We start from the raw sequence: 12,190 nt of genomic DNA, 5'->3' as shown, positions 1-12,190 counted from the left end.
GAGAACTGACCTGCAACACTTTCCCTTTGAATATCCCCTTTCTTTGCAACAGCTGTGGTCCTGAGTTTTTCACAAACATTACTGCCTTAAAAACGATGTAGGCGAAAGACAAGGTTGCCCAGCTATTTGTTCAGTCCCTGAAAGATCTGAACGTACAGCTGTTTCCCCTGGGAGATCATTTAGCTGTAATGCAGATTATGCCAGGACTCACTATGGGTCTGGCAGGATCCAGACACCTGCAGAGGGTATGAAGGTCTGTTTATGTTCCACCAACACCGTGGGATCAGAAGAGACCCAGGATTTATCTTACCTTAGGCAGAGTGGCCCAATGTCGCTGTTCAGCACAGCAACAAAAAATTCCCCCGTTAGTGGTCTGTGGGCGGAAGAAGGGCTGATGAACACCCCCCAGCCTGTGGGGCGTATGGCCACGTCCTTTGAATACTCAAATACAGCTCTGGGTCACAGTGTAACATTTGAGGATGAGGTGTTTGAAGAACACTGGTTAGGATGTGATTCCACTCTCCTTTCTTCAGTGTGAAAACTCATAGACCTTAAATTCATAGATCACTACGCAGAGCTTCGCTGCTCATGAAAGCTTTGCTATACAAGCTCAATGTATAGGTCCAGGAAGGATGTATAGCTCATCATTGTTTGGTTTAGTCCATAACAGCCTAACTCTCTTTTCCTCGATAGATGTCTTCATTGTAGGATTTGACTGCCTGGCAGATGACAGGACTGAAGAGTTACCAGCGGGTGCTCCCTAATGGCAGCAGCACCACAAGCTCTATGGCCTTTCCATTGGCTTTGCAATGCAAGCACCAAAGTCTTGGTTTAGATGTGTATTGATACAGAACATTTGAGAACATATATTTTAGAAAGCCCACAATAATATAAAGAGTTGGAAGGACACCACATTCTTAATGTTTGGATGCTTCTTGATGTGCAATAGCCATTACTGATTGTGTTAGGCCCTAAGTATACTTCCTTTTCAATCTTGGAAAAAGGAAAGAAAGCCAAGAAAACCTGGAGCCAGGATGTCTGTATTTTTCACAGGAAGACATAGATTTCTGTCTTATTTTGTATGTACCAATAATGAGCTGATGAAATAATCAGAGATTTAATCCTGAGAAATAAGTACTTACTGTTCACTCGTCTGTACAACTTGAGCTATGAAGAACCAGCCATAACAAACAGCTGGTTGCCTACAAATTAACCCATGGTATATACATAGTATGTACACAGGTCTTTGTTGGGTTTTCATCTTTACGTATTTTTATAAATTCCAAAAGTCCTAGCTTTAATCTTAATCTGGTAATGCAGTTACAAATCTCAACACCTCTTTAAATCCTCCTAAATATTTTTTTCTTTAAATTCCATTCTAAAGGAGCTAAAAGAAGGGCAGGGTTGCTGCATGAACTATCCCTGCTTCAAAGAACCGTAACTAGTCCCCTGTGGTTCCTTTCTCACCTAAATCCAGCACATATTGGGTTCAGCAGACTGTCCAGGTTGGAGAATATTCCCTGTTGTTACTGAAAGTAAATCTGCTCTGTGACATTCTTCATGATGCCTTAAGGAAATGAAACATAAATAGGATTTAAAAAAAAAAATCTCCAAAAATCTCCAACATAGAAAGGTTTAAAGGTAAATTCAGGAATAAATAGGCATCTTTTTAGACATTTATACCCAAAGGGTAATAAAAGGTGTAGGAAAAATGAAAGATCCACCGAGATCCCCATCTACTTTCTCACCACACATTTCTTCCTGTTAGTAAATCTGTGATCTTGTCTTCTCCTCTCTTGTCATCTCCCTGTCATCCACCTGCTCTTACATTTTTTTCTACGTCTCTTGCCTACGCATTTGTCTGCTCTATCACACTTGCTCCCCTCGCAATACGAGTGCAGCATCCCACTTACACCTTCAGTCACCTTCCTGTCTCCATTCCTCCCATCTGCTCCAGACATGCTGTCTGCAATCACTTCTTAGAGTTCACACCAGCCAGACCACTTCTCTGACTCCAAATGCCCCCTCTGTACCCCACTGAAATGGTTCTTACTGAAGTTTCTAAAGATCTGTGCTGACCAGATTTTGGGTTTTATCCTCCACCCTCATCTTCAACTGTATCCTGGTTGCTGTATGCATATGCAATCAACAGTCTTAGATTTAGATTGTAGACTCAGTAATTGGGAATTACCTTTGTTAGATGTGTGCAAGACACAACAATTTAGGTAGTGCTGCAACACAGTATTTGTTTGCAATGGGGGGGGGTTGTGTTTGTTAAGTATTTCTACTTTAAATTGTTGTTATTGCTGGGAATAACTGGTAGTAATCCTTCCTCAGAAGAACACAGAGCTGAAAATTTTATCATTTTGAGTATTTATCCAGTTGATCTCTTAAAGGCACGTTTGTCTTAAAAGACACTAGACTTGAAAATCAAATTTGGAGAAGGTGCTCCAACTAAAATTAACTGTGTCGTGGTGTGTCCGTAGATGGAAGGCTGTCATTATTAATGCAAACTATTTGTTCAGTGAGCTGGCTGAACGACTGCTGAAGGCACTGAACATGGTCAGAACTGCAGCAGTAATTTTAAATGTTCTTTTTCTAGATGAGAGTCTAGAAGGCTCATGGCTGAACAGGAACGAAAACATACATACTCCAGGGACACTGCAAGCGCCACAGCTCACCTCTACTGTCTTGAGAGAGAACACTAGACAAATGGGGGAGCAGATCCAGGAGCACGAGTCGGAGCAGGGATCTGAACAAGATTTTTTACACAAGTAAGTGTTGGAATTTCGGTTTGAAATACAGTGAGCCAGGCAAAGGAGTTGCGTATTATTTACGCAGGTAGTCTGTGGCTCTATAAATGCAGCATTTATTTGCAAAACCAACTGGAAATGTCTTGGCTATAGCTCAGCAATACTTTGATCATTTCCAGTTCCTGGGAAAAATACATTGTAATGTAATCATGATAGAGATTCCTTATGTTAAAACTCTCTCATAGCATAACCATGCGATTATGGTTAAACCTTCCTAGTGTTGGTGGCCCCAGGCTGGATCAAACTCTTTCTCTAAAGATCTGTTAGATGTTCTCTCTTCTTTCCCTCTGCCCTGTGTCATAGTACAGTTAAGGTTCTCCTGACATCCAAACTGATTTCTTGTAAAATAACTCTTCAATCCAGTTCTAGCTGCTGAGCTAGTAATTCCTATTTCTGGGGTAATTGCCTGCAGGCAATTTTATTTTGACCTAAATTATATATACTTTTTGTCACTCAACTCCCATTTTATCACCTCCATTTAGAGGGGAAAAATGTTGGTTATTATCTGTCAGTAATTTATTTAATGGAGAAGTCTGCAGGGAATGCAATTATGTGATATTTCTATTAATTTGAAGATGCAGAATAACAAATCTGGTCTGGAGACACTTCTGTAACTTTTACAGCCAGATTTACTGATCTATCTATATTAAAAAGTCGTATTATGCTGGCCAGATGAATCAGGTTTCTACCAATGTAGTATAGTATAAACCAGCCGGATTAAGCTGCTTGGTTTTCCTCCTTGCTTGTGTGCAATGTGTGCAGGCGTCAGCGGTGCAACAGATTAAACCTTGATATGATCCATTAATCAGTGCCCACCTCAGGAGATACTTGCAGTTCAGCTGGCTACAAATACCTATGAATTTTTTGAGCACACAATATTTGACGTTTCAATAATGAGTTCACCCAACTTTCTTTCCCGTATTAACTGCGTAATGTCACCATAAGACAGCGTGGGATAGGGTGGCAGGCCGGCTGGGCTGGTCCTGCACGAAGGCCGAAGTTGGGCTTAAGCGTTCCCAGCCAGCAGGTGCTGTGGGGAAGGAATGCAGGGCAAGCCTGGGCATGGATTCCACTTCAGACTGGCAGGTAGTCCCAGCTGGCCACAAGGAAAGCACAGCTGAGGAAGAGCCCCTGTTCACATCAGTTCCAGAGTATCTTTTCACTTTAATCCCACGGCATGTGAGGGTCAGGGTTCATGTGTCTTACTTGCCTTCCTGAGGTCAAGGATTTGCCTCCCAATCTCCTGCCTCCCCAGATGTTGCCATAACTTCTAGATTCTAAGGAAGCTGTTGTAGTTCTCAATTTCTTCTTAAATTTTTTCTACTCTGCAGTAAAAACAAAACAAAGAAAATTGCTGAAGCAGGACTTTCTTCCTGACCCTCTCTGATCTCACCCATCACTAAGCTAAATCTCTCTGCGAATATTAATTTGTAATGGAAAGCGGGGCAGGTTCCAGTCGCTGCTGCGTTTTACTCCTGAGCCGGAGGAGCAGGCACTGCCTTAAGCTGTGGGAGAACCTTCCCCTTTTCTGGGGGGAAAGGTGAGCCAGGCTCTTCACCCTGGGCTTGAACCTCTGTTTTTCCTCTCTCAGATAAACGCTGCGAGCAGAGAACTCTTGAGCCAAGGCAGATAGCATCAGTCTCCTCTCTGTTGCTTTCAGAGAGTGGGGTTCCACATACAAGTTCCCAGTGTGAACCCAGAGTGGGAAAATCCTTCCCTTTCAGCCTGGAGGTAGCTGCCACACGCGTTTCCTACAGGTCAGCTTAGGAGAGCTCAAAAATAAAATAAATACAGAGCAGTCAGTTGCTGAACTAATGGGGTTAATCACGTCCAAAGACTATTTTGTTCTAGGTTGTTTGCACGTGGGTTATCCCAGTTTATTCTGTCAATCTTACTAGGATATGAGACTGCATAATAAAATAAAATCTGGTGCTGTTCTTGAGGAGCTGCAATTAGTTTACTATTATTTCCTTGTGCTGCAATACATAAATGATACCAAATGCATTGCTGTCTACTACTGGATTTAGATGGTATTAAAAATACAGCCTTTCAGGTGCTTACATGCGGGTAAGTTACCAGATGCTTACATGGATCGGGGTATGTATTTAAAAGCAATTTTTCACTTTGTGTGACATTTTTGTTTTAAAATGTGTATCAATTACTAATTTGGATCTATTCTTGCTCATATTTTGCCTGAGACAGTGAAGTAGAATTTAATAAAATTAGTTTTAGAAGTGCTCCCACTTCAGGTGCATGCCACACTACTGAATGAGGAATGTTAGCATTTTTGTAGCTGGTTTTATTACAGCAATTAATGGATTTTTTTTTTTTGTGCACATACAGTGAGAGGAGACAAGTTGTGGAAGGGAATCCAGAAGATGTGTACAATGATGGATGTGATTTAAATATCTTTATCTGAAGCATGGCCAGACACACAACTTGAGGAGATACAGTCTAAAAATAGCCAACTCAGAATTGTTAGTGTTCTCGGTCATAATGCTGCTTTATGTTTGTTAGTCCGCAGATGCAGATATCTTGGTTGGGCCAACAGAAGCTAGAAGATTTAAATCGAAAGGACAGGACAGGAATGAACTACATGAAAGGGAGAACTGGTGTAAGGCATGCAGTGTAAGTGTTCAGAGCATCCTCATCTCCAGACCAGAACCAGTTTCGATGACAATGCTGCATTTTCTGTTACCTTTTCTGGGTTGTCGCTAGCAATTTCTGTGACATTTTAACTCTCGTTAATGAAGGCAGAGTAACAGCTTTGTAATGTTGGAATGTGTTCTGCTCTGTGGGCACAAGCAGGTGCCCAGTGAACAGGACAAACAAACAGGCATGCCAACTCCCCTAATTCTCTCCCAGCTTTCAACTGCTTTCCTTTCAGGGGTTTTCCGTGATTTGTCTGTTAAGTAATTCCCAATGAGCATTTCGGCACATAAGGACTGCTCAGGATGGGGACCGGAGCTCTAGCAAGATCAAGTCCATACAGTGTTAGAAACTGGTCTTGGATTCACTGCTGGCTTCCCTGGGATTTACCAGTGATCCTGGCAAACAGCATAACTCCTTGTTGTAGAAGGGCAAGCAAACACAGTGAGGTTATTGCCCTTTTCTTGTTAGGGACAAATTTAATTACTGTTTTTAATGATATTACATGGGACTTCCTGCTTTAGCCTCTGCAAGTACTAAGTTTATTTTTATGTAAGATTTTTCTTCCAGTTAGTATTAGAGAAAAGCACGCTGGCTTTGTTCTCAGCATAAGGTGTTATGTGAAGGCATTAAGGGATAGGATTTGTGCGTTCTTTTTAATGATGAAAGTCATGGTTGGGAAATTTAAATGCCTGGAAATAACTTTTTCTTTCCCTTTATTTAATCAGACGAGGTCTAATGGAAGATGACGCTGAGCCCATCTTTGAAGATGTAATGATGTCCTCACGAGGTCAGCTAGAGGATATGAACGAAGAATTTGAGGACACAATGGTCATTGATCTGGTTAGTAAATCTTATTAACAGCAAGCTTGAAATGGATGAAAGAGAATTTAAAAGGAATTTTAGAAGCAGAAACAAAAATTTCCAAAATTTTAAGCCTGAGTTCCTGTTGTCTGAACATTAAAGAGCAGAAATGATCCTCTGCAGAGATTCCAACCTGACTAGCCTCTCCCTTCTGAATGAATACTCCCCTTGTAAAATGGGAAAAAGGATCAGTTTGCATTATACACTTCACTATTTTTATGCTTTCATATTTCTCTTTTCATATCCAAACAACAAGGCATAGGTTACTTTAGGACTGGGCTATAATGTCTTGGAAAGAAAACTTAGGCAATAATTCAGTTGCTGCTGCTGAATGCTGAGATTATTGCTAGCATTCAAATGATTATCAAGTAAGTAAAACCTCTCTTTTACTGGTAATCCAAGGCAAGGAAACGAAGGAATTGATTGAGCCAGTGGAGCTCACATTACTCTTACGCTTCTAGGGAAGGACAACACAAAGGGTTTAATCCTCAGACATACTATGACCTCTTAAGTACCTTTTTTTTTTTCTAAATCCGTTTTTTGACCACGTCAGTGCTAGAGTTTCACCGTAAACTTAACTGTATTTATGCTTTTAAAAGTTTTTATGCAGTCTGGCCTACAGTCCTAATACAAGAGCACTGTGAAATGAGCAAAAGCCTCAAGCAAGTCCTTGTCTATGAGCACAGACTTAAAATTACTCTGGAATCCATCAGCTTTTACCCCATTCCTTAAATAAAATGTGAATGCACAAAGTGCTCTCCGATGTCGGGCGCTATGATTATACCTGAGCTGTTAGGGAAAGCCATGCCAGGCTGCTTTGTAAAGGACCAGGTAACCACATTACTCCCTGTCAGCTGTAGCATTGCGCAGATCCCTCGTACCCCAGAGGTGATGTTCTAAAACGGGTGACTCCTCTTTTTAGCCACCTTCAAGAAACCGGCGAGAACGGGCTGAACTGAGGCCAGACTTCTTTGACTCCGCAGCTATCATTGAGGATGATTCAGTAAGACTTTACTAGTCTTGTTTGCTGTTTATCTGAGGTTGATTATTATTACACCTAATTAATTACTGTTTTTTAAATCACTTTTCTAGGGATTTGGAATGCCTATGTTCTGAAGTCTGGTGAAGACATTTTACAAATTTGGAACTCTATTGTTTAGAGCTAGAGGCCTATATACTGTGATAGCTTGTATGAAAACCACATTTTTGATGTGATACGGTTTGATTTTTAACCAAATGATTGAGGTCAATCCCTTTTTGTAGTGACAGAAAGAAGAGGAACTTCTTAATGACACAAAGGAATGTTGGCCAATCCAGTCACCTCAGAAGGGCTGACCTAAAAAATCATTTGTATCCCTGTTCTTGACTGTCCTAATACAGATTTTTTTTTTTTTTTTTTTCTGGATGAGGAGGAAGTTTTAAATTGTTAAGACAGCTGTCGAAATAAACACTGTTCTACATATGTTTTCTGAAAACAACATTGAGTGAAAACAGAACTTTTTAACTTTATTTTTCTGCTGTACAATTTAAAACAGTTTTAACATTTGCCTTTTTATGTTTTAAAAGCTAGCCATTTTTATTAAACCTATGCCTATCAGCCATTGACTAGCAATGATGCTATAAGCAGGTCATTCTGGCTACAGAGAAGTGTTTTTGAACACACTGGATTTGATTAACATTATGGTACGCTTATATCCTCTCGTAGGCATTGAGAAGAACACTCTTATAGAAGAGGTTAGAATTCTAATGACGTGCATCTCTGCCAAAAAATTTCAGATTCTGATATGATAAACCCAGATTTTATACTCTTGAGAAGATTTATTTTTATTTATAATGGGACATAAAGTAAGAGATGTCCATGAAGCCACTTTTCCAACAGATGCTGTGTAACATTCATTTTATATAGCACATGGGGACACAAAAACAGTAAATTTTCTATTGGTACTTGCTCTGTGCATTTTTAGCAACTTATACCAGCAAATAAAGTATTCTCAGTAAAACACACAAACGGTTCTCAAGTAATCACTTTGCTGTTTTTACTACCTACTTCAAGCCCTGCCAACCCAAGGTACATAAACAGCAACTTTCCTATTAAAAATAGTAATTCAAGGGTGGGGGAAAGGAATCACTTTAGCATACTAAAAGCAATTTTAACTGTACCATAAAAAAAAAAAAGTCTACTTTCCATGCCGTAAATACCCTTTTGCGCTATTTTTGTAAATTAATTTTGCCAGTTAGAAGTACTGTATGTGCTGCATAGAAATTTGTGCTTAGATGGTGAAGTTCTTAAGCTTACAATGGAATACAGCTACATTTTCAGTGTTAACTGTGCATATTAAGAGTAATTCTTTGGAAAAAAAAATATGATTTTTCAAAAAAGTTAAAAACATGAAAAAAAACCAAAAAACCCAAAACATTCTCAGCTAATTCATTGTAATAAGAGATTTTTTTCAATGTCTTCACTAATTTGGAATCTCATTATGCTTCGATTTTATGACTCTGCCTAGTAGCTGCTACTTAGTTAAAACTGGCCTGATATCAGAGGTGCTGGCCATCCACAACTTGCACTGACTCTAGTATCTCTACGAATCAGCCCCAAAATGTTAATCTTCCTTTCTGCAGTCTAATCTTAGCATTTGAGATACAAAGCAGATTGACCCACTTGGAGCACAGCAGTTTTTAGAGGTGCTTTTTTTTTTTTTTTTTTAGCAACTGCAAAATAATCATGGAGTTGTTTGGTTTTTTTGTGTTACAAGCTTATTGAAAAACAAAACAACATTAATGCCCAGTGCTTACTTGCTGGGAGGGAAAAAAAGAAAAATCTAATTTTAAAACCAAACCGGCTGAGGTTTGTTCCTTACAACATGTGCAGTTCTCAGACATGGTTGCCAAAAATGTTTGACTAGGTAATTCAGCCATTCCTCAGATGTCGGTTGGGTAATGTCTAAAACCTGAGAAGTAGCTGGAACTTTATAAAATAATGATGTTACCTCCCTTCCTCTTCTGTCCACCCCAAACGTAACAGGAGTGGGCAGGAATGGCTGCATTAAATTGTCATCACAATAACTCTGTGAGCATAGTAGCATAATAAATGCTGCCTGGTTTGAGTCATAGTCTCAGACGAACCTTGTGCTTCACAGTCCTCTGTGTGGAAAACTGATTCCTAATTTAACATTGTAGAATACTGTATAACAAACATTTATTATCACGGTACCTGCAATGGGTTTCCAGTTCAGTTTGCAGTCAATAGATTTTTGTATTATGAGTGTCTCCTTGATTGGTTTTGCTAGTAATTCTGTAAATTGTACATTTACAATATGAGGTTTTTTTTTTCTCCTTTTGTACAATTTAAAACTGATGCTTCACCTTTCATTTAATAAACTATTCAAAATCATGAGTATGATGAGCACCCTCTTCACTATAACTTTCTTTTAAATGCTCGTTTGGGCCATCACATCTTATCATCCCATTTATTAGTAGCCAAAGGAAATACTGAAAGGTGGTTCTCACATAGTTCAAGCTTCACAACCAGATGCCATACAGCTTCCTTACCCATTCAGCCTCGAAGCAAAGGAAAACCCTGGCTAGTCCTTTATTTTTATTTTTTTTTCCACCACTGTGGTGTATTTTTTGGGTTTTGGTTGATCTGGGGGGTTTTATTGTGAGATTGCTGTAAATCTGGTAAGTCATCACACAGCTTGGGAGAGTTGCACTGTTAAAACTTAGAATGTTTTAATTGTCACAAATGTTGAGAAAAATTTCACTCTCCTGCCCTGTACGTCTCAAGGGATCTGGACCACATGGGAAGAAGTGGAAGCGGTAAAGGCTTGGAAGGTCTAACAGTCAGCTGTGCTAAATGAAGTTTTACAGAGTCCTGAACCTAACTGTCCTCTTGTTAGTCTCATGTCTTAGAGAAAAAGGTGCTATTTTTGTCCAACCCAGGAACAATTTCATCTAACGCTGAAGGAGACCGACTTATCATCTGGCCCACTTCCTAAAGAAAAACCATCCGAGTCAGAAAAAGTAACAGGATCCAGCAGGTGAGGAATGGGGATAGGATTCATGGTCTGAACTACGCTCTAGGACTATGCCTGAGAGACAGCCCATTGCTGAATCTCCAACAAGTTAAGCTCAACTCCTGCTGTGCTGTGGAACACAGTAAGTAACTTGTCATGCTTCTAAGTTCAAGGGCTGCTCTCTACGGAAGGGATTTTATTTTACATCTGTTGTTTCTGCAGGTGACTGGAATTCAAGAGCATCTTTATTGTGGCCAGAGCAGCTTTCCAGTCTGTTTCCAAAGCCTTGTGCTGGTAGAGCAACCAACTGCTTGGAAATCAAGAGGATATAAAAGCCAAATTCTTGTGCTGGTGAAGGATAGGAGAGAGGATGAAGTTTACAGAACTAATGAGGTTTGGAGACAATTAAGAAAGGTTGTGCTTTTTTCTTTGTGACAATGACAGTTGGGTTTCTCATTTAGTGTCTCCTCCTGACTCTGGACAGGCTGAAGAAACTATGTGCATATCGCTTAACACAGCTTTTGCCTCTGAACTGGGGTTAGCCACCAGCCACTCTCAGCTCCTAATACCCTCTGGAAAATCCTCTTGTCCCTTACAAACTCTGATTGCATCTTTTCTCACAATTAACTATGGCAATGACCCCCAACATAAAAAAATTGCAGTTTACCTGCCATTGTTGTTGCAGCCAGCTCTGTTCCTTGGGGCAGCAGGTACAGGCATCTGCTCGGAGTGCTTCTGCTGAGGTACAACCAGGTACGTTCCTGTAGCTGGCTTAAATGTGCTTGCTGCCACGACAGACGGTGTATCTGTAACCTGAATGCACTGCCTCTAGCTATTACAAAAACCTGCGGAGCTGGGACTTGTACCTGAAATGCTCCTTCTGTACTGTGTTTTCAGATCTTTTGCCCCCACTGCTATGTATAGGCGCCAGGCTCCATGGCTGTACTCACTAGGCACCAGCTGCACCTACCTGGGAAGAGATGCTATCTGGAAACGTTGCCATCTTACCTTTCTTCCACTTCAGGCACGTGCTTGGGGAGCGAACAGAAGCAGCTGCGGTGTGCAGGTAGGGTAGTCCTCTGTCTTTTAATGTAGTGCCGTTAGTTACTGAGGTTACTTACACCAGACAGGTCATTACAGGACTTCACACGTTTGGCAGCTGTTTGCAGCAGTGCTAAACATGATGGTAGCCATTAGTCATTAAATGCAGCTTCTAATGAGCAGAGCGAGCACAGGGCCCAGGGCTGATCATCAGTAACATCTACTCTGGTTCCTTGCAAATCTGGCAAATAATCATAGAAAAAATTAGGCTGGAAGGGGCCTCTGGAGGTCTCTATGTCAACCCCCTGCTGAAGGAGCAATGTCCCACCAGAAATGCCCTTTTTCCAATTGGGGTGCATTGTCCCTTGCCCTTCCAGAGAAGGCTGGCTCCATCGTCTGTATCCCACCTCTGCCCACAGCCTGAGGCCCGCTGCTGCTTCAGCCAGCACACAGAAGTTGCAAATCAGGACAGTCTAGCAGAGGAACAGACCAGGTTAGTCTGAGATTGGCAAAGCCTGGACTCCAGTGCACTGAAATCCAAGCCCAGGATTTTTCTCTCTGTGAGTCTGTGGTGCAGGAAGTGGAGTCTAAGCCAGGGCTTAGACTTGAACCCTGCAGAGGTCTGACGTCTCAGCAGTACGAGGTCACTGCGGCTCTGCCTGTCTGAGCCACTTCCAGGCCTACAGAATGAGAGATCCAAGGGAGCGTTTCACCTTGAGCTCTCCTGCAGCAGGCAGTGCAGGTTGTCTGGATTATTATTAACCCACCAAAAAGGGTTTATAGAGATGAACTGATAAGACCCCAAAT

General features: G+C 41.0%; 1 protein-coding gene across 3 annotated transcripts in view; it reads left to right on the top strand.

Moving 5' to 3' along the window:
* Positions 1 to 9,723, top strand: part of STAG1 (STAG1 cohesin complex component) — a 195,052-nt gene extending 185,329 nt beyond the window's left edge. For all 3 annotated transcript variants that reach the window (XM_075760799.1, XM_075760801.1, XM_075760800.1), the window contains exons 30-34: positions 2,603 to 2,774; positions 5,331 to 5,441; positions 6,191 to 6,305; positions 7,249 to 7,329; positions 7,419 to 9,723. In XM_075760799.1, the coding sequence (XP_075616914.1) occupies positions 2,603 to 2,774; positions 5,331 to 5,441; positions 6,191 to 6,305; positions 7,249 to 7,329; positions 7,419 to 7,442 (503 nt within the window). In that variant the 3' untranslated portion in view covers positions 7,443 to 9,723. The remainder of the gene's footprint in view (positions 1 to 2,602; positions 2,775 to 5,330; positions 5,442 to 6,190; positions 6,306 to 7,248; positions 7,330 to 7,418) is intronic.
* The last annotated feature ends 2,467 nt before the right edge of the window (positions 9,724 to 12,190 follow it).

The sequence above is a fragment of the Balearica regulorum genome, chromosome 9 (genome assembly GCF_011004875.1).
Source record: "Balearica regulorum gibbericeps isolate bBalReg1 chromosome 9, bBalReg1.pri, whole genome shotgun sequence".
NCBI lineage: Eukaryota > Metazoa > Chordata > Aves > Gruiformes > Gruidae > Balearica > Balearica regulorum.
The sequence above is the reverse complement of the archived record's forward strand: the minus strand, read 5'-3'. Positions and strand labels throughout refer to the sequence as shown.